Raw genomic sequence first — 23,232 nt, 5'->3', positions numbered from 1 at the left:
TCTGCATTCTAGTGCCATTATGTCTGCAGCAAACTTTAGATATCTTAGATATAGATAAACACTGTGCATCTTCTGTGCATCTTTGTGGATTTTGTAGTTTAACTGTGTCACTTGTCTGTTTTACTTCTCTGTGTCTGTGTGCTTGTGACAATAAAGCTCATCTTGACTAGACTTAAAGATGAAAAAAAACTGGTGTGGTCCAATAATGTATATAAGCCAATATTAACCCAAAAGCAACACTTTATATGTTCTAAACTTTGAATGCACTTCTTCATACCATCTCCTGTTCAAGAATGGGAGTGTACTTCATTGTTGAAAGGGAATGAAACGCTGGATGTAGGCCACATAAATAAAAGAGCAGTCTTTTCCCCTCGTACTTAATCTAATCTGTGCACCAACTCAGACATAGTAGGCCACAAACCGTTACAGGGAGAATAAAATTTGATTAGGTTCGATGAAATGTGGCAAACAAATATGACTGGAAAACTGGAAATTCACTCAATCCTTCCTGCCTTCATTCTTTCTGTCACTTCAGACAATAACTCTGAGCCTTACCGGCGATACGGTGAGCCACCAGTCCTTCCAAATTAAGCGTTTCCTCCTCTGCATCTTGTTCTCTAGTCAAAGATGAAGAAGATGTATCCTTGGGCTGTGGGGTGAGAACAGGGAGAGGAGAAGAAGAGGCACTGTAGCCTTGATAGGGAGAGGAACCCTGCAGATCCGGGGAGTGGGAAACCCCACTGCCTGGGTACGAGTTCACAAGCTTCCCTGGCACCTGCTGGTTGTAATTAGAGGAGGGGTCGTTGGGGTAGTGGTGGGCTGCTTGGCGTGTGTGTAGGTAGGGCTCTGGGGTGTGTGTCGGTGTGGTGTTTTGGTGTTGGTAGCCGGTGTTGGTCCTCTGGGGAGAATACACCGGGGACTCCATAACGGGGCTCTGATTGGGCAGTGCTGAGACTCTCCCAGCCGGCCGCATGGGCTGATGAAGGGAGTTGCTGACGGACCCGGAGTTATTGTAACCATGGATGGCAGAGTCTGCTTGGTATGAGGGTCTGGCAAGGGTCTGGGAGAAGGGCACCTGGGATGAATTGAGGCTGTTCTCCCCAGGAGGTGCACTGTGAGACTTGGACATGTGGGAGTTGATAGGGTCCAGGTCAAGCATGAGCATGTTGAGTGCCTCGATGGACTGCTCGATGTCCCGCTGGGAGGCTGAGGTTGGGAAGTGGGGTAAGCTATGGGTTGACTGAAGAGGAGGGCCGAATGGATCATCTGGGAGGCTGTACTGGTGCCAGTTATTGAGGCCTCTTTGAACAGCCTCCCGGCTACTGGTGCTCCTCTCTGGAGCCCTTGGCATCAGTTTAGCGTTGGTCTCAGGGCTGCTGTTTGGGGGATTCCCAAAAGACTGTGAACGGTACATCCCTGCTCCGTTCTGGTAGTTGCTGTATCCCCCCTGTGGTGATGCAGAGTCCACAGACATCTCTTGCATCACCGTGGGAGTTCGTACTCCATGCACGGGCATCCCGCTCAACTTGTCTCCAAGAACACCTCTCTCAAGGTAAGGACCGTCGTTCTGCCTGCTGATGGGCGTCTGTGATTGGTAGAAGTCACCCGGGGTTGCCTGTCCCTCCAGGGATGAAAGTGTGCCCAAGCTGTCCACACTGTTGCCCTCTTGACTGTTGGGCAGTTCGTCGTCAAGAATATCAGTCTCTCGCTCCTCTGTTGAAGGGGCGGCAACTAGCCTTGTGTGGCCCCCGTTGACGTGCACTTGCGCTGGGACCAGGTGCCGGACACCTCCTCCTGGACTTGTGGACGTGGACAGGTAGGCTTGTCGGGTTGGTGCCTCGAGGCCACTCAGAAGCTGGTCGAGTTCTCTTTTCTCCTGTGGGCTGAGTGGCGGGTGGGTCGCTGCTGGGTTGTTGTGGTTCACGGCACTCTGTAAGGACTGGCTGTGCTCATCAGTACGATCAGTCTTGATGGATGCAGTCGAGTTGCCAGAGTCGCTGCTCACGGAGAGGGTGTGGTCAACGGCAGGCAGGGAGGCGTGGCCCGTCACAGGAAGGGTCTGGTCAGTGGTTTGAAGGGGGTGGTTGGGATGTCTTAACGGGTTCTCGGCATTTGTCAAGGGATTTTCATGGACTGGGAGGCCATTGATGGTGACAACTCCTTCCAGGGAGTCTTTCTTGCGGACTCGAGCATAAAGGCTTCCATCAAGGGGACCCTGGGTGTGACCAACATCTGAAAGAGACACAAAGAGACAGTTTTAAATTAGTCTCACATTTTTATGCAGTTCATAGGGAAATAAAATGGATGTGTTTTTCTTTTTTTGCACTGCAGATGAGACAAAAACCTAACCCTAACCACAAAGACTGGTTTCCAATTATCAAATCCCATTTGCACGGGACATGAGCACTTACACCACCAGCACACTGACCCCCCTCTGCACCCGTCTTTTTTTTTTTTTTACCCTGAGGTGCAGCCTATAGCCCAGCCACCAGCAACACGGCTCCTTCCAGCTCTATTAATAGCCAATTTGCATGGCTAAAGCTCCTGTCACGTTGCGTCAGTGCAGGCCCACATGGTCTGACGTGAACCAGGGTGGGTCCTGTCCAAGACACTGAAACAGCTGGTCTGCGTGAGCCAAAGAGAAGAGCAGCAGTGCCAGTTTGAAAGCCCAGAGCTGGACTGTGAGAGGACAAGCTGTCTTCCTCAAGTTGATTTCTGGCTGCTGAATCATGCCGGCAAAGTCAGACTGAGTGCCTGGAAGTTACACAATCAAAGTTTTGACAAGATTCTTTCACAGGAATGTGTCCTTATCAAAATATGGTCTGTTTTTTGGTGCTTTTTTAGTTTGCGGCATATGGGCATTATTTAAAAAAAACTGGAGGAAATTATTTTGGCTTGGTTGTGCTTCAAACGAAAGAATAAACTTTACCTTTCAAAACAGGAAAACTTTCAAAACAGTCTGTTAATGTTCACAAGACTTTTGGACACATACTGCTCTTCCTGGCATGAGCAATCAAAAACATTAATCACAGAGGAAAAATCTCCATCTGTTTATAGTATTAGAAGCGTGTAAAAACTAATTTGAGATTCCTTGGATGCACAGCTCAGGAATGTGTTCTTTTTTAGAAATTCAGGTGCGATCATGGTGATAAAATACCCCAAAATGTTACAATGTGGAAATAAAACATATAAACAGAAGTCAAGTTCACTACTGTAATTCAACCAGTGGAGGATACAATGTGTGCTTCCATTATAACCCAATGCACTACTCCAAACTTCTATGAAACACAACAATCACACGTGCAACAGATCATTCTGTGGCAACACTTACTGTATGTTTACAAGAAGAAAATAATACACCAATGCTCCCTTCCCGGATCCGATATTCATTTGCAAAGGGATACACGACATATACATGACCACCGTGGCTGGCTCATATGTGGGATGTTCCAAATTGAGCGAACCCCGGGGGGACAGATGGCGGATCACTCGGACCGCAGCTATTTCAAAACCCATGTCAACAACAACTCACAGGCACAGTAGCAGCAGGAATGGGAGGGCAGGCGAGGAAGTTGTAAACACAGTTTATTCCTGTGGTTTGTTTTTAATGATGACACGGGGATTAACATTACGGGAGTGAATGCAGCGGTTTAGTGCTTCATTTTGGTTTACTTTGGGAGAAGTTAGAAATTTTGAGACAAAGGTATAATTTACATTTTCCAAAATATGATTATTCTGAAGACAAGATAAAGAAAGCTTTCTTCAAATCCTGGATATTTGATTTCCGAACAACTTTCATTCTATTTCCTTGTTAAAATTTGTCAAATCATAATTATTTTTCTACCTAATGGCATCAAATATCCTTCTTACCTGTATTATAACTTCATTCTTCCCAAATCGATCAAGAAAGGTTGGAATATTCCCTTGTCTTCAGCCAGTTATATAGAGATCAATAAGCCAAACTTGAGTCTATACATCGTCCTTCAGTTGCCTCCTAGTGACTGAGCTTTCTGCTTCTGAGCTTCTTCTCTCACTCTCTCTGTCCTCTCTGATTCATGTCCCCTCATCATACATGTGCTCTGCTGGAGCGAGGCGGGGCTGTACCACTAAAGCTGCCCGAAGGGGTGAGCTGGCAATCTGGGATGATCTTTGACTGTTCCCGGCAGCGGGGGGAGGGACTCCACCACCACCACCAACACCACCACTACTTCCCAGCTGCACGTGAAGCAGCGTCGTCACAAGTAAACTACAACTCCCACGCCATCTGTCTGCCCGGGACCGTCGCCCCCTTGCCTGGTGATGTCATCAGAGGGGATCCCCTTACTCAGGATAACCCTTCCCATTACTGTCTGAAAATCCCACAAGGCAAAGTTTAATCTTTTTCCAGAGAAAGCTCTCACTACATGCCGTAAATCCTCAAAGGCCTTAGTTTTTAGTTAATCTACAGTATTTCAAAACTTTTCACAGAACTCTGGTTTTAAATTTTCCACCAGCTGAGCTCCATCCGTCTTTGACTCTCTCTTTCATCCTGACCTTTCAGAGAATAGGGAATACCCTTGTTCTAGTCCATAAAAGATGATCTTTCATTGACAAAAACGACGCAGTTCTGTAACACTTTTTCCAGCTGCTGGTTAACCCCATCATGAGGTTAAATCAGGGGAGCGAACGCTGTTATTTGGCGTGTCATGGCTCATAGAGGAAAGAAAGAAACAGACGGACTAAAAAATGCGAAAAGCAAAGTTTTTGGGGTAAGAGGCCTACAACATTGCTGCGGTATTGTAACAGGGAACATTTTGATTTATTCAATATTTGTTGATTTGGTGCTGTTGCTAGGGACGTTGCCTTAAAAATCTCCACTGAATCACCAACCGAAGGAACCCACAAATAAAAAACTTGAGCTGATCTTCCAAATCCAAATCATCAAAATCAGACAAAAACTGAAGCTGTTGAAGTTTTGTCAAGGTATGCCGACAGGATGAAGTTGAGACAGAAATGTCACAAAGGTGGCTGACTCACAGGTCAAGTGTGAATCTCTCCGGAGTGACTCTCACCTCCTTAAACAGAGGCATGACGGTTTGGCACAATCCTCTTGACTTAGTAAAGGACGGAAGTGCAAAACAACACTGGGCATGACAGGAACTTGCGAGGTCACAACCTTTACATTTGCCCCACACTCATGGCATGTGCGTAAGCTGGGAGAAACGTGCTTGTCTGCAAAAATCTGACCTGCTGAGGTGTCCTTGAGCAAGACACTGAATCCCTAGCAGCTTCAGGAGGCGCTACTTCAGTTAATCCTGGACATGAAGGACTACAGAGCTGAGTGTGAAAATGCTGGATGCACACAAACAATTAATTATTAATAAAATATGATGCTTCAGGTGTCAAAAAGGGATCTTTTTATTTGATATACTGTAATAGAAATATGCTGCAAGTCAGTTTTTGCGCCTTTATATGATAGGACAGCTATAAAGTTAACAGGAGAGAGGAAAGATAGATGGGATGACGTGCAGATGGTGCAGATGCTAACAAGTGAGGTACTGGGCTGGCCCATGTATGTGACAGTTTTAGAGTTAAACCTAGCACTTCATTTTATATAAATATAAAGTTCTTAAAAACTGTCCACTCAGCAGCTGTTCTGGAGTTTTTGTTGGTCAAGAAGTCCTCAAGTGCTCCAAACATCTACATTTCCATGGAAACCGGATAAACAACTGGATAGCTGCTGGTCACGCAATGTGAAACACCCTGTGAAAGCATTACGTGGATTTGGTTGTTTCTCGTATTATTATGGTTGGTGTTCATCAGCTGCTGAGCTTCCTTCAACATTTATAACCATCGAAACAGTTTGAGCAATACTGTCAAATTATAAGGCTGTTATGGTATAATGGTACATGATGTAATGCTGCTAGGAGTTATAGTTATAGCTATATGGTTGATGACCAAAATAATACATATCTTATATCTGACACAGTGATTCAGATATGATCCATGCACGATGACAAAACCAGTCATTATCATTCTGCATGGCACAAACAAGCGGCTCACCATCTGAATACAACAAATAGCTTTCTTCTTATGTCAATAAATAGCTGCAGAAGACCTCAAATTAGATCGGCTGAGTCACAGAGGCTTGGCTAACACAAATGGCTAACAATTTGTTTCCGACTGCGGTAAATGAGTGTAACATGCCACCCTCTCTGAGGACCAAGCCGCATTCACCACCACTCTTTCACATATTCAGTAAAAGAGATTTTTGCTCATAAAGTACTAATGAGAAAACTAAATTTAGCATCTAAATTGTCCCTTCTATTGATTCAGAACTTATATTAGTCTCTCTGACACACACACACACACACACGCACCTGTCCATTCTCTATATTCTCTCATGTGACAGGTTCTTTCCTCTCTCGTGAAAGTGCCAGAGGCATTGCTCATACGGCGCTGCACACAAACACAGCACCTGCCTCTTGGCTATATCCTCTTAAGTGTTCGCTTGAGTGTTTCATTGCCACATCGCAGCCTTGGAGGCCATTAAAAAGCCATTTAAACACCTGTGGCCAATGGTTTATTATAAATAGACAATGTGCTACAACCGCTGTTATTGCTGTGTCAAATGCATCGCCTGGGATGTGGATTATATACATAGTTATTACATTAGAGAATAACAAACGCCTTGTCGACGCACCTGTAAAGTAGTGAGAACATGCTGGACACTGAAGCTGAATGTGTTCCGTGTACGCTTGCATTATGAATTACTCCCTGGGTTCATGGTGAATGAAACCGTGTAAGTTTAGGACTGATGCGAGTGGTCAGAAGTAGAACAAGAGTCACATTAGCTGTTCCACAACCCTTTCATTGCACAGGTTTAAACCAACCAAAATAACTTTATCTTTACAGTAATTTATTCTAACTTTGAGGTCCACCAGTTGTCTCATTCCCAGCTCGTCAAATACTGACTGATTTTTTTCTAATTTGGAACGAAATGGACCAAAACAACTAATGCTTATTTCCCTGAGGTTACGTAAAGGGGTTCCTCAGGGCTCTGTTCTTGGACCACCTCTGTTTCCCTTACAAGTTCATATTTTTGATTTGTTAAGCAAATTAATAAATGCATTTTCCAGATGACACTGTTCTACATGTTATCGTAACATCTTAAAGGTCTCCTTTGACTCAAAAATCTACTTTCTCACAAATTTGCTCTTTAATTCTTGGCAATATCCAATGTAAAATGTATTTTCACCAATTCATCTCATTTTATGTCACAGTAACTTCTAAAGTCTTGGTACTATCTGTTGTATCAGTAGATTCTGGAACTGACACCTATTTATTCTAAATTCCTGAAATTGTTTTTTGGGCGTGTTTTTCCTTTAGATCGTCTTATCGGCTGCTAGTTTCCAAGGGTGGTGGAAACTTCAAGACAGGCTTTCCACTCTTATAGAGGACATGATGACCTCATAAAATATTTAAAGGGCCAACCTCATTTTTACAAAATGCAGACACATATAAATATAGAAACATACCGCAACGTTTACACAAATTCAACGGTGGTCCTATGGTGTGCCTCTCATTCACCTCGGAAACGATCGTTTTATTGGATACGGTGTATGATTTCTTGTAAATGTATAAATGCATATTTGCACACACATGCACATGACATCTACAGTAAGGGCTATTTAGAGAGGGAGGGTTGACCCATGACAGAAAGGTCTTTTGGGAGTTGGAAGAAGGTCCATGGGTTAGGGGGAAACTGGGTGGGCAAGAGAGCCGTAAAACGCTGAGGTTTGGAAAAGTGAGGCACCCTGTTTTATAGAGGGTGAAGAAGGCAAGGATGAAAAGAACCATTTGTTCTCCACGGCTCGTTAAAGACAAACCAAAACAATGCTCAACTTGAACTTGAAGGAACAGGATGAGAATAGTGCAGATATATCAAAACTTAAGATGAAATTGAGAATATTCTTGGAAGACGCAGCGTGAAGATGATACATTAACAAGAAAGTGGAAGATTTATTGGATTTAACGTGTTCTAATGATGTTTTTTTGCACATCTAACAAACTCACACAACTTCTTTATTTTTAAATGATCTCAAGGAAAAAGGTTTAACCATCAGTGAGATTTAAACAGGTTCAGATGGATATGTTTTCCAGTGTGAGCCAAGGTAACTTTATCTCGTTGTCGCTCGTTGTTTTTCTGCTGCAAATTGCCCTTTCATCACGTGGAACGACACCTCTGAGCCGGTTGAGACTGTTGGACGTACAATTATACACACTGACATGCAGTGGCAGGCATGGCTCTGTCAGCGAGCCATTGGGTATCTCACAGCAGGATGCGACATTCACCTTCACAGCTTTCAGATCACTGTTACGCCGGACTGTCTGCGTGCCAGCAGTGGGTGACTGGGTCTGACTGACAGCTGACTGACTAGTCTTAAAGACCTGTGAGAGATACTGCAAAAATATCCTCGTTAAGCCGCCCATTTCAGCACTTGGTCCTAAAAGCTTCCTATTCCGGAAACAGTTTTTTTTTCATCCAGCACAAATACATTTCTTTTCCATTTGTTTCCCAACAAAAAAAGACGTATTTCTTACATCATACAAAGATGTACGTGCTACTCAGGTTGGACACTTTTTGCAGCAGCGCATGAAAGAGTAAGAGAGACATCCTCATAAGGGATGATATGACAGTCCATCAGTGAAAAAGGTGTCATGGTTGGTGTATCAGTGACTGGCACAAGGAAAACTGTCGCGGTTTTATATTTGCCATGTCTGCCTCTGAGTCCATCCATCACCCAGTGTCCAGCTGTCACCGGTTGAGGTAACGTGACGTGACTGTATCAGTGTCTGTCCCCAAGATTGCTTTCAGGATGATGTCATCCATCCGCCTGTCTGTCATCCGAGCGACTGTCATAAAAAGCGATCTGTCTGACTGTCTCCATGTCAGACTGACATCCAGCTACACTCCGCGTCTGATTCATGTCGCCCCCCCCCTTTCTCTCTGTCATATCAGATCTTCAGCTGGGTTGAGTTTGTAATAGATTTTTGGTCTGTTAAACCGAAGTGAGGTTAGAATTATTGTCGGCCCTGAATCGATGACAGGAGACAGAAACTGGCTGATATGATTTGACATATAGAATGATAAGAATGTTTAATTTGCACATCACATTAAAAGGTTAAAGGCACCCTTTTGAGTTTTTGACCACTAGTGGTGCTAAAGAGCAATATTTTGATAAGCAAGTTCCACTGTTGGATGGTGGTGATGTGCAAAGAAATGTAGCAGCGTGCCAACAAAGGCGAGGAAGAATAAAGCTGCAAGCTAGCAACACGCACGTGACTCATGAATACATTATTAGGAGCTGGATACGCCACACATTTTGCCAATTGGCTACTTATGATATTACAGCAAAAAATTCCCCTGCAACCAGTCTGAGATTTAAGAGGGAGTGATTAAAATATATACCAACTTTTGACCTGGCATCCTTTCTCCATTGCCCCAAACTTACTTAAGGGCGTACATGGAACTGGACCCAGATGATGTCCTATGTTGCCTCAACGGATAACTTGACAGTTATTTCATTTTGACGGAAGATAGCATTGTTGGCACTGACAGACCAGGACATTCACTGGCATGGTCCCTACTGCACGTACTTAACCAGGAAGTAAATCCAGCGAGAGCTAGAAACGTTTTTGGTTTATGCACCAGGTGACAAACTCTCATTGGACCGAATAGGCACCAAGAGTGAGTCTGGTATCCTGTTCTAAATAGAAAAGCTTGTCTCTGTTTTCAAGAAAAGGAACCTTTATTAGATATAGATATATTAGATAAGGTGTCGTCTTCTTCATCCTTCAAAATCTTTACAATCTGATATCAAATGTGCCTCAAACTAATGCACTGATTGTGGATTTAACAGGTCCACATTTTCTCAAATGTAATTCATCAAGTACGTGGTTAAAACAGCTGTATATTGGAACCAAATGTGCGCTTGAGCCCGAAAATATTAGTTTGATATCAGCTCAAAACCTCAGGGGGGTGGAGTTGGCATCTTTTGCATATGAACAAGAACAAAATTACACCACCAGTGTGTCATAAAATCGCCCCGGCAGGATCACGTCAGGCTAACTCTCTGGCCTGAGTGTCTGCCTCTGTCTCCACGTCTGGCTGTCTCCTGACTGGCGGCTTGGTTGTCTGTGCATCTGTCTTTCAAGAGGGGATTAGTAGCTGTCATAAAAGTTTGTCTGCCTGCTTTCTACCTAGATGTCCGTCTGTCATCTCCGTCTCTTTGAGAGCTTTGGGGTGTCACGTTTAACTCTCAGAGACGGCAACCTTTTACCTACTGTAAGTGCTGTGATTCAATCTAAGTGCACAAGAGTTACAATCCAAAACATCTGGATATTTATTTAATGACAAATTTGTTTTTCTTATGAATAAATTCGTGGGCAACTTTGGAAGGACAAAGTCAACAAAACAGTCACTCGAACTTATTTCGTCTCACAGTTTTTCAGAAAAAGTTTGACAGACACTTTCAGAAAAGTACTAATGTAGTTGAGTTAACTGAAATCAATGAGGCGCTCATAGAAAAAGACAAAGGCAGAGCAGCCAACAGGCCTTAGGAGACAGAGATAAATCCATATGTAGACATCTAGACAGACAGTAGGAGAAAGGAGGCATTAAGAGATGAGGACTGGCTCAGCGGGGTTTTCACGGCTGGGATTTGAACCTGCTGCTGCAGCTCACTGTGCTGTCAGCACGACGTCTAACTAGAAGCATTTTGTGCTTGTGCAAGACACACACAAGGTCTTCTGGAAATACCTGACTGCTCGCCCTGTTTCTGCAGATTTCAGACAAATAACTTTTACTAAAAGTTATGAACACGTCCTTTTTTTCACAATGAGGGCTGGACACTTAGGGCTTGATTTGGATATAAATCTAGTGATGTAATTGAACTGCTCTTAACCTATTTGGAAAGTAAATATTTTGTCAGACATCAACTTAAAGGTCCAGTTTGATAGAAAATGTCATTTTGAGTCACATCCCCAATGATGCTTTGGGCTCCAAACTCGTCAAAGACTGACGCTTTGGGTTTGCCAACTTGTCAGATACTGAGGCTTTTGGATGATGGTTGACCAGATGTACAATCATCCCTCCAAAATCAACTTTCTTGCAAACTGGACCTTCAAGATACTTGTTTTTTAAATACGTCAAATATACACGTATCAATACACCAACAAAATAAAAGTTGCAGCTTTTCAAAAACTGTCTCCAAGAAACCCTCCAACATGTACTCTTGTCCCAGTCCGAGCTCTCTGGAGCTCACACGAAGTTACCAACCAAAGCTCCCTAATAGTTTTGGTGTACCCAAATTGCAGCCCGCTCATAAAATGTTCCGCACACAAATTGCTCGCTCCATGACTCATTTTATGCCATATAGGTGCCAAACACACAGGATGCAACAGTGTTGACATGGAAACGTAATAAACAGACAAACAGACTCTTGTGTGTGGGACCCGACGAACAAAAAGTCTTGTCGTTTCGTACGGACGAGAGACACTTTAGAGGGCAAAACCTGCATCATTATGGCAAGAAAACCATTTGACCGCTGCAACAATAACATATATTTGGCTATATTTTAAGCACGTTTTAATAAAACGTCAGAGGCGTTCACACATGGATATTTAAAATCAACATGTCTTTATTTTGCAAGGAAGGTTACCATTAGTAATCTGAAGGACTCACCAACCAGTGCTGTCTAGCTGCTCTCCGTCTCCCTTTCGATTTTACTTCATTCTCTTAATCTCTCCGTCCGCTTCCTTTCTCCTCCATTCAAACCTCACCAACATACAAAAAAAAAAACTCTACGCTTTGGCAGAAGTCTGGTCGTCTCTGCTCCTCTCTGCCTCTCTGCGCCTGCCTCTCTATCTCTGTCGCTCTGTCTGCCTCTATCCAGCTATTCCAGACATGTTTCAGGGCTCAGCCCCAGCCAAATATGGGAGGTGGGCGGTAAACAAGGAAGACTGGGCCTGCTGCCCTACTGTACACCACACACACTGGAACACACACACTTATTCTCCTGTGGTGAAACACTACGTTTAGTGGTCGTTCTCAAGGGAACATTATATTCCTTGAACACGCACTTCATTCAAGATAACAGCTCGTAGCTTTAAAATGAAATATACGTAAGAGTATTTGAGTTTAAGTGGTTGCTTCAGTACTTTTTCTGATTTTTTTTGTAAAATTGGAAACATTACAGAACGTCCACTTGATGTGGTGGAGATGATGCAGGAAGAATTTCCGAACACAAGCATTCAGTTTTAGTGTTTTCGATTGTTATACTTTTGGGTTAAGGACCACAAACAGTTGAGATCTTTTCTTTCTCACACAAAGTTATGTTGTTAGTGTTGCTGTTTTTTCAAAATAAGACAAAACATCCACCGACCTTCATCCTCGGCATCTCATCAAATGTTTAGTTTCTTGCTTTAAAGTAACAAAATGTCAGAGGTGATATTCATAATCGTCCACTGTGACTTTTTTAGAAAGAACAAAGCCATTTTTGTTGTTTTGTGCCATAAAGCTTCAGGAATTCATAAAAATTGGACAGTGCGTAGATTCCAAAATGATCCATGCGTCATTTTTTTTTTAAAAAAGCGAGTTTGTCGTTGCTCTTCGGCTGCTCGTTGGCCCGAACGGTGGCCTTCTGACTGCTTTGACCTCCGGGGTCGACAGCTGCCACCACACAGCGGGGCTATTAGTGGAGCAAAGGCGAGCCGACAAACACAAGGTGCGCTTCACACACACCCAGGCACACTTAAACATACCACATAAAAATAAAAAACGTGAAAGACCTGAACAAATGTGCATGTTTACAGGCATAAACAGACGCCTGGATAGTGCAAAAATACTGTATAACAGCTGGACAAACCTTCACACTCACACAGAAGTGCAACACTCAACACAAATACCTCCTGTTAAAGAAAGCTAAGGACGCCTCGCCTCACGCTCCCCGTGAGTATGAAATGCACACAACTCTAAGCCGCCTAATCCCGCCGACCCTTTTAAGACACCCATCTTTCGCTGAGTCCTCTCGACGGGGTTTCCAAGGTCGCCGGACTCTGTTAAAAATGGCGTCAGGATGAGTTGCCCCCGAGCCCCGAGAGGATGAATCATTTGTTTAACACCCGGACAAATAAACAAGTCTAGATTCCCCAATTGATACCTGATAAGTGATTAGTGTCCAATGTACCGCCGCGGGTAAAAATAGGGCGTTCCGTCATCGGGCTTATCAGCGGCATTCATGTGGCATCGCCCAAATGTGTATTTGACACCTGATTAACATTCTCTCACTGCCTATTAATAATCTTTAATACATATCTTTTTTCCCAGTGGCAGTTTATTCATTCCAACGACAACAAAGTAAGTGTTTTTTTGCCGTAATAAAACTTCTGCTGATGGTTATTTTGCTGAGTCTCTTTCTGGCGATCTTCTTAATACAAGTCAAATCTGCTTTACTCGTCGTCTGTTCCCTCCTCATAAAAACAGAAACTGTGTTCCCCTGAACGCTCAGATCCTCACGTCCAAGTGCAAGAGCGACGGCTGCAATTAGAGAAATGAACAAACTGGCCGAGAGCTTTTCTTTCTGCTGAGTGCTGAGAACGACGACCGCCGCCCATTCAATTAGGCTCAAACTTGCAATCCTGGCGATTCCCACTGACCTTCTTGCAACACAGCAATTACCGCAACGGTTCTCGGGGGATGTTCATAAAAATGAAATGGGTCTTTGAAAAGCCGTAAAAAAAAAAGAGAGAGAGAGAGAGAAAAAGATCCCATATATAAAAAGTGGATGCAGCAGCCGTGCGATGGCTGCCAAGTCCTGACTCAACGGAGGGTGAGTGCGTCCTCCTGTTGTCTCAGATTAACAGCAGTAATAATGCATCTCATCATCACGGAGAGGAGAAACAGTCTTAAAAAGTCTGAGACAGGATATTTTATGGTGTCATCAATGCTCGTTTCACAAATGATCCTGTAATGATCATGTTTAGTGATCGCGTTTACTCATTCACAGACTGAATATATAGTAATTTGCAAACAGGACAAACTGTGATAATAATAGCTGAATATAAAGAAAGTCTCGGCTTTGTAACGTTTCTGCCTCCTCTGCAACTGATTACTTTCTGCATAACTTCTCAAAAAAATCAGTGACAAATGGTAGAAACAGCCCAGAGGCCAGATTTAAAGGCTTTTGGAGAGTTTCCAGTCGGCGTTAGTGGCAACGAAACCAGACACTTTTGACGAGACGTCCCGCCAATATCCAGCTGTGTTTGTGGCAACAGCGCTGGATGTTTTTCACAAGATGTCGGGACAGTTTCCAGATACTTTTGATGAGACGTCAGGAAGGTTTCCAGCCATGTTAGTGGCAACAAAACTAGACATTTTTGACATTTTTTGACGGTTTCCAGCTGTGTTGGTGGCAACAAAACTGGATGTTTTTCCCAAAACTTCAGGATATGACGAGCCACCGGGACCATTTCCAGCCAAGTTAGCAGCAACAAAACCCCTGATGGCAGCTGCAATGAACTAGATATTCTATATTTTCGGTATTTGGCTTTCATTCCTCGCACTGACATGTCTGAGGATAACTGAATAGGTAGGAGACATGATACAGGGTGCCTAGATTTCAAATTCCTGAACTCCTGGTACAGAAGCAGGATCTAGGAGTGGATGGATGTGGGTTTGTGGGACTTGCTGGTTGGTGGCTTCTCAGGTTACAACCCCCCTGGAGAGGGGGGCAGCCAGTAGCAGGGCGTCTGACGCCCCCCTATTTCTGCAGCGGCTATTTAAAGGACTAATTGACAGGCCTCGGGGGGGAGGGGGACTAGGAAGGAGGGTTATGGAGCATGCATGGGCAACTCAGAGATGTTGGGTTGAGAGGTGGAGAGGTGAGCGACGAGAAGAAAGACTCGTCTTTCTCAACTTGTGGTGACGACTGATGAATTTCATGTATGTGCAGTGATTCTTCTGAGAGACTGCTTCTTCCAACTAAAACTGGACCGCATGTGAGTCTGACGGTCTCTGTGAGTAACTGTGGATGAGCGGAGACAACCCATCCATCACACTGTGCCGACATACCGTGCTCGCCGTCCACGACGTCCTCACAGCGCTGGTTGAAGCTCTCGTACGAGTCCCAGCGGATCAGGTGGTCCTGGGTGTTGTAGTCCACGGAAACGCTCGGCCCGTTCTCCAGGTGGCCCAGGCCTGAGGAGCACATGGCATGATGGGTAATGGAGTCCCCCAACTGAGCGTATTATCTGTCATATCAGCAGTGTCATCCCATAATGACAATAGATCGACTAATAGAGAAAAATGTCATTGCTACTGTTTTGAAAATTGTTACGGGTGCCAATACATCAGGTCTGATACTGAATATATCTATTTTCAGTATTCTACATATTCTACACACTCTTTATAGACACATATACTGTACATTCATGAGTTTACCTTTGATTTTTTCCGGCCCATATGAGAAAACAAACTCCACCTTCCCGTACTCTGGGAACCTCTCATCTGTAGACACACATGGTGTAAAGACTTTGTAAAATAATGGACGCATTACGATGACAATCACAGATCACGCTTTGATTTCAGCTCAACAAACTCCCAAAAAATCACATTTAAATAGATGTATGTGTATTCATTTTGAGTGTAATATAAACAAGTGCAAAAAAACTGCAAAACTGGACTGGTTAACATGTTTCATGCTGACTGAGTTTATTTTAATTCAATGAACTCTGGCTGAGCTTCAGCTTTTACATTGTTTCCCTTAATTTTCTTGTTTTTATAGTCCTGTAAGTAGTTTTGGGGAAACTTCCAACTACATCACACAGGAGGGAGTTCAGCTACAGCAAAGCTACCGGATGGAGAAATCTGGTTTGGTTAAGGAAATCTACTTAGAAAAAGTAGTTTATTGCAAAAAACACTTGTTCACAGGCCTAAAAATATGCTTCTTTGTTCAGATGTCCCCCTCCTTCTCTCTCCTGGCTCAACTTTTGTTTGTAGTCTTAGTATTAAAATCCACAAACATGGCCAGAAAAGTACTTTAAATACTTGAATCGCTCGGCAACTTTTAATGTAACTAAACCACCAGAGGGGTGATTTTAATTCCATGTCGTTCACTACTCTTTAACACTAAATGTAAGTGACTGCTGAGTTTTTGCCTTCACCACCAGAGGACCCTGTTTACTATAAAAAATATGAAAAGCAGGAAGTAACAGAGAGAACTTTTCCATACTGGAAACCAGTAATCCCAGTGAAAAAACTACTGCAGTGACAACTTTCAGAGAAAGAAACTGAACATTTGTTTCCGATTATCTGAACTTGTCTGAGGTTTAAATACAGTTTTTTTTTTAATTTCTTATGATCACACAATGATAAAAGGCACCAACACCCACCCGGAGGATTGTTACCTTTGAAGGTCTCATCCAGCTCGTTCTTCCCGAAAACCACCCCGAGGTCGTGGATGGCGCAGGTGTGGAACTGCACCCTGAACACAACATCTCTGGTCGGGTTTCTGAAGCGCTTGTGGTAACACTTCAGCTGTGGACAGACAGGGAGAGACGGGTTGCCAAAGATCAATACATCAACTGAGTTTGGCAGTATCACTCATATTCAATTCGTTTTTAAAATCTTACCAAGATGTCTCCCTTCAGAAGCAGGCCGGGCTCAATGGTGATGCAGATACTGGTGTTGCTGTCTCCTTGAACATTGCTGTAGGAAAAACAACAGTCACGTCTTGTTAAAATTCAAAACCTGGATTCAGTTTAGTGTCATCTTTGCCCTGGATTCACACACAAACCACACAGAAACTGGAATAAAAGTGTCCATACTATATTCCTGACGTATAGACTGGTTGCATTGCCTGGTAGATCTTCAGGAAAGGACGGCAGCCTGTAAAGGGGAAAGACACAAGAGGAAGTAAAATATTTTGCAGACATAACAGTGTTCTAAGTGTTGATTTGGCTGAAGAAAATACTCACCACCTTTGGACTCAAAGTTGGGAATGCCGTGCATGATGACATGATGCAGGAACAGAGGCTTGTTGTTAATCTTTATGTGTCCGGAGAGAAGGCCGTTGAAGTATTGAACATACCTGCAGAGGAAGGACAGTGAGGCTGTTCAAGTATTTTTAATGAACCACAGTCTTGCAGGAGATGCTGAACAAGAGTTAGGGGTTTAATGTACTTCATTCAATTTTGTTTTAACAGTGATACAAGACACAACAGACAGCCTAACTTTGAACCATTCGGAGCATTTCAACCAAAAATGTTGGGGTTTGGATCCCGAAAAGTTGGTCCCTACTGCTGGAATCAAAATATAGCAGGTTTGTCCAATGTGAAACACCATCTGTTGATGACACATGCTTGGCTGTAAAAACTTTGAATTAAACTGGTTCAGGAACCTCCAACTTAAAAGTCCCGTAAACTCATCATATGCTAAAGTTTTGCGATCTGAGAGCATCAGAAATTGACGAGTTGGGAATAAGGGTCATATATCCACAATCTGACCAACAGGAGCTTAAGAACAAATAAAAAGACAACAGTGTTTTTCAAAGATTTAGCAAATACTGTTTTGTGATAAAGGTGCCGAACACAAACCATGAACCAGCTAACTAACCATCTATCAGAGGCTTTAAAAAACTACCAATTTGCAGACGGGTAAAAGGAATAAAACTAATGAAAGTAACTGATGGTGGTCATTTGAAAATCAGACCACTGGCAGCATCACTTGTTCTCAGAATTTCAGACACGTTGTCAAATAAATGATGAGCTTTTGGCTTGACTTTGAGCACTTTCTTTGAGACAAAGAAATGAATGCTAGTAATGAATATTGTGGTAATCCAGTCATCAACAGGAAGTTTTGGTGTGATGGCAGCACTTGATGATGATCACCAGTGTCTAAACAACTACGTCTTCTCAGGACGTTCTGACTGGATTACACACCGAATTCATGCAGACAAAAGCCCTCATCCTGTGTGGTTCACCTTTATCTCCAACAGCTGCCTGAGCTGAATTCCACTCCGACTATAAAACAACCTTTATCCGCGGAGGGAAATGTCAAACTGAATCGGTGTGTGCAGAGGCCAGTTGGGGGTCTGTTGAGTTAGTGTGGTCTGGTTGTTAATGATGATAATGATGATCGTACCAACCGTGACCTTGACCGTGGGGTCGCCACATGCAGACACCCCCCTCCTTTGCTGTGCTGTCAGTGGCCAGATGGTTTAGCCTCCTTTTAATTCAATTAGACTGAGCGGGGGGACGCCGCGAGAGCAGCGCTGAGAGGAGGAAACGGCTTGTAGTTACAGCGCGTGTGTGTGCGTGATTTGAGATGTAATCGCGTTCTGGGTTCAGGAAATTCACTTATTTACACTGAAGAAAATGCTTGTCCTTGATTGTCTTTGTGTGCTCGTTTTGAATATACGGTGTGAGTGCAAGTCAATGAAGTCCCAACTGGAAAAACTTTCTTCGATTTTGGAAGAGTAACAATTATCAGCGATCCTGTCAGTCTGTCTTTCAACGCTGCGATAACCCAACAACAATCTCCACATCACCACCATGTCCTCAAGATCCTATTCCACCATCCTGCTGGTTTTACTGACTCCTGAAGATCACCATCGCCACCATCGTATCTAAATCTCTCCTTCCATCACCCATCTTGGCATCTTTCTTTTATTCGAATGTCAACTTTCTCACCTCATAACAAACGTTTCTTTCAATTTTATGATGGCAATCATGGTGACACACATCCTAAAGCTGGCACTATTTAAACTTATATGAAGGACAAGTGACGATTCCTTATTTTGCCCAAGTTTCTGTTCACATTTCCTTGTGATTAACTTTAAAAACAACTTGATGATGTCTCATGTAGATAAGAAATTCTGCGTCCATCCTGTTTGTGCCATCATTCACTTCATCACAAATCTCCACCTGAATCTGACCTATTGAGGCACATAAGAGGCGGCCAATCCTCTCAGCGAGGGATCACTGTGTGTCCTGTAGCTTTTGGCTGACATTATCCATCCAACATGGTAATCGTTTAATGACGCCAAAATGCTGCGAGTAACACCTTTAATCCAAACTTTTACAAGCTTTTACAGCACCAGCAGCACAGTGGGCTCATCTCCCACTCTTGATGTTAATGTCACACATTCCAGACCATAATACCGGCAGACTCCAGGGGCAGAGATAATTATATCCGAAGCAGGAAATAGCAGCGGGGCAGAGGGCAAGTCTATAGACCTGTTATGAGAATGGCTGGATGTCTAATTCACCAGCTGAAATGAAGTGGTGTTAAATCCCCTGCTGGTTCCTGTGTTTCTTCGTTCATTCCCCGCAACCTTTGTCCTGCTCATCCTCTCCGAGAAGCGCTCAGAACAGGATTCCTCTCTCGGCAGGTGAAAATGAGAGACGGTGAGAGGGCAGGCCTTTCAGCAGTCGACTGTCTAATAACACAGAGGGGGCTAATGATATTTTAGGGGAAGATTTACGACTTAAAGAAGGATGTGTCACTCCTCCACGAGGGAGCTGCAACCCAGTAAGAAATTGTTTAAATACCTTTAAACCGCTCTCGATTGGTTTGACGCATTCTGCTTTGGAATCTACACCGCCGTTCTGCTCTCTGTTCACGGAAAGGACATTATCTCACAACACTCAATGCTAAAAGTGGGGGAATAATTGGAGGAAAATATGCTCTGATATGCTAACGAGACGGGAATGAACTGCCACCGAGCCTCCCGAGGGACACCAGTGGAATCTTTCGGACGGACAAGATAGATTACACTTTCCATGCTGTGACGTTCACACACAATTATCCCAATTAAAGCTGAATAGCAGATAAACAGAAGAGAAAGGAAAGGAAAGAATTGCCGACGTGAAATATTTAAAAAAAAACAAACAAAGTTTGTTGTGGATCTTTGTCTTGTTAGTCAGTTCTTCAGTTCAATGTTCGCTAATCACCCGTGTTATTCTGATTATAGCCTAGAAACCCCTGAAAACCATTTTCTGTATGTAAAGAGTTTGGTGGTTTCCCCTTTTTTGTCATCATGAAAAACTAAAAACTTCAGACCACAGCTGAATGGAATATATTTGAGAGAAGGCTCTTTTTTCTGCTGGCACGTCCAGCGAACTAGCTGATTCCCTCCAGGAGTAATGAGACTTCCAAGGCCAAGACACATTTCTTGCTACATTACAATTTGTGGATCAAGGTTATCTTAAAAAATACTTGCCAACAAATCCACTTTGTAGATGTATGTACATGATGTGTGAGTGTTAAAGGCTAATGTTTGCATCTTTGTCCTGCTATGTTGGATTTGGATAAGTTTACACTCCAGCATATCCAGCCAAACCACCCGAGATAGCTAACGAGATAGCTGTGTCTGTATTTTCATGACTTTTATATCGATTATCAAACAGGAACTGATGCTGACTTTTTGCTTGGTCAGCGTAAGCCTCACTCGTTTAGAGTCCAAACACTAAGAAGTTAGCAAGGGTGGTAATTTCTGTTTACAAATCCAGCAGCTGCTAGATATAAAATGCCTGCTTTTCTCTACCTCTGTCTTAAATCCCCTTTGTTTCAGAATGACTTCCACTTTCAATCCTGCAAGAACAGAAAGCTCACCAGACGTAGCAACGGCAGCTAACAGGAGACAAGGTTTAGCAGATTTCTTCTTTTCTTCCCCCCGTTTTATGAGAAACTCCTGCGACAGTTTTTAACCTCTATTCGGGAGTTAAATTCAGCAACAGTGCTCTCGCAAAGGTCAGACTCATCAAGCAGATGTCAGCAAACAGGAAGTGAGGTAATAACTGACCTTTTTTGTGATGGCTGACCCACAGGAAGTGCTTTGTCCTCGTAGAAGCGCCTCATGGCAAACCTGTCCAGCGCCTGGTCAGCACTGCGTGACACAACATCCGACATATTAGTCACATGTCAACATTAACCGTTCTGTGGAGGAGCTGCACTTTTCCCCCCCCTGAGTTTGTGATTTAGAATCACCCCCTGGCCTTCATCGTGTTCAGAGCAGCTTTAAATCCTCCTGGCTCCTTCCCACCTATTAACATCTGGTTGCATTGAAGAGTGATGACATTTCTGGAGTGCTCCTTCTCGTGAAGCCAGAAAAATAAGCTTGCCAGGACCGAGTGTTTTGCCATAATAATCACATTGGTGTTTAATTTTCAAGGCTGCTCCAGTCCCAGACCTCGAGGCCTGACTTGTGATTGATAGATGCTCCTGTCCTTACAAAACCTTGTGAGGAGGAGATGTAACAGACTAAATCACACTTTTCACAATACTCACAGCCTAAATTCTGTTTGTTTAAACTCAGTATAGCGAGTAACAATGACACACGGGTCCACCGGTCGCACAATGGTTGATACCTTGCGGATATGTTGCTGTAGTGCATGTACGCAGCCACCACCACCCCTGTTCGTCCTCGGTTGCCCTGTGACACAGAAAAAAAAGAAAGAGACTTGGTTACATTTTTTTCAAGATGTATAATTGAAAAGTTGTTTTGAAACAGGGATCATTTCAAAAGGATCAGAGAGTTTGCATTAATCATGAAAGCGAGCCGAACAAACAAATCCTCAGATGCGATGAACTGGCCAGCAAGTTGCTTGAATTAAGTTTGAAAAGCTGGAAGCATAAATAACACAAGATAATATTTGATCTCTCTGCTTATTTAAAGTGACCAGTCAGACTCTAAAGGGAAACAAGTAAAGCAGGGAAAATGTTTTTCATCTGTACAGCTTTGGGCAAACACTGTGTAGTAATGTTTGATTAAACGAGACATGTTTAAGAACAGATCAACTGCAAGGATTTATGCTGACTTTTAGAAGTGTGTTGTAGATTTAAATTTAAACATTTTTGAGTCACATTACGTAGTGTCTGCTGGAGCTCTTGTGGCCTAAAGGTAACAAGGACGATGGTCTGTAACCTCCTCTTGTTTTTACATTTTGTTTTTTTTTGCACATATTCAATCTCGTCACCCATTGGCTGTCGTCTGACCTTGTTTTAGCCTGGCGTCAACGGACAGTGTTTACCCCGACCCTAATCCCACCACCAAATCCAACCGCAACCCTGCGTTCTTACCCCAACCTATCCCAAACCCAAACCAAACCCTCATCTAAACCCCAACCATCTTCTCAACCCAAACCTCAAACCAAACCCTGACTCTATCACCATAATGATAGCCAATCATCTGACATCAATTTACCATTTACCTTAATGCAACCAAAGGCCACTCAAACATGATTAGTCATGTCTTGTCTCTTGCCTCATCCATATGCACATATCTGGTTTTATGAATTTAACAAATGAGACAAAATACTCAAAATCCTTTGTATATATTACTTGACACTGGGCATGATAAGGAGTATAGGATAACAACAGCTAGTATCAGTCATCTCTGCTTTACCTTGTTGTGTAGAACCACTACGTTGCGCGGGTCACCGTTCAGCCACGTGTCGATGGCTTTGCACATGCTGCAGATCTTGTCCAGCGCTGGTGCGTGGTGGTCTGGCCAGCCAAACTCCAGAACCTGAGGGAGGTTATCAGGTCCAAAAGAAGGGAAAGGATCCGGTTAAAGGAGGGTTTGGTTTTGGTTTTTCATATCTTGAAAGATGTATCTGCCGAGGTGTTTGTACCTTGTGGTTTAACTTTGAGAGTTCAGCCCTCTGCTCGCTCAGGTTGAGCACCTGAAATCATGAAGTACTGTCAGCAAAGGATGCACGGCAAAAAAAGAAGTGATACGTACGTCCTGGCTTCATTTCAAGGTGTTTCTCACCAGATAGTTTTCGCCATGTTTGGACCGCAGCATCGTCGCCACCTCCTTGAGGTTGGCGAGGTAGCTGCGTTCCTCGGCGGCTGCGGGGAAGCAGACAGAGATCATCCTCTCTGTGATGTAGACCAGGTCCACCTCATAGCTCTCCTCCATGGCCTGAACCACACTCTGACTCCTGGAGAGGCAGAAGAGGCGAGAGCTGTTAATCTGGCACAAACTGAGCATCGCCGAAACTAAGCAGCTCTCATCCCCTTCCGTTAATTCGACGTCAGAGTCGCGATCACCAGGTTGGTTTGCTCCGCACTGCATTCCAATTTCTAGTGATTATCATCTGTACAAGATGTTATGAGTCTTTTCTCTCTTTTTTTTTACATGTGTTGTGAGAACATTGCTAAACTCTCCGATTTCTCTCAGGGACTAA

The 23,232-nt window shown here is 43.5% G+C and overlaps 1 protein-coding gene across 6 annotated transcripts in view; it reads right to left on the bottom strand.

The window, feature by feature from the left end:
- tns1a (tensin 1a) overlaps positions 1-23,232 on the bottom strand; it is a 93,251-nt gene that overhangs the window by 14,404 nt on the left and 55,615 nt on the right. For 5 of the 6 annotated variants that reach the window (XM_037090769.1, XM_037090766.1, XM_037090767.1 and 2 more), the window contains 12 exons: positions 22,815-22,986; positions 22,675-22,725; positions 22,446-22,568; positions 21,409-21,473; positions 20,844-20,927; positions 17,017-17,129; positions 16,867-16,927; positions 16,672-16,747; positions 16,432-16,576; positions 15,482-15,547; positions 15,113-15,238; positions 556-2,232 (listed from right to left, as the gene is read on the bottom strand). In XM_037090769.1, coding sequence (XP_036946664.1) covers positions 556-2,232; positions 15,113-15,238; positions 15,482-15,547; positions 16,432-16,576; positions 16,672-16,747; positions 16,867-16,927; positions 17,017-17,129; positions 20,844-20,927; positions 21,409-21,473; positions 22,446-22,568; positions 22,675-22,725; positions 22,815-22,986 — 2,759 coding nt within the window. The remainder of the gene's footprint in view (positions 1-555; positions 2,233-15,112; positions 15,239-15,481; positions 15,548-16,431; positions 16,577-16,671; positions 16,748-16,866; positions 16,928-17,016; positions 17,130-20,843; positions 20,928-21,408; positions 21,474-22,445; positions 22,569-22,674; positions 22,726-22,814; positions 22,987-23,232) is intronic. The other variant, XM_037090765.1, reaches the window with a different exon arrangement.

The sequence above is a fragment of the Acanthopagrus latus genome, chromosome 24 (genome assembly GCF_904848185.1).
Source record: "Acanthopagrus latus isolate v.2019 chromosome 24, fAcaLat1.1, whole genome shotgun sequence".
Classification (NCBI taxonomy): domain Eukaryota; kingdom Metazoa; phylum Chordata; class Actinopteri; order Spariformes; family Sparidae; genus Acanthopagrus; species Acanthopagrus latus.
Note: the sequence above shows the minus strand (reverse complement) of the source record. Positions and strands in the feature narration are given on the sequence as shown.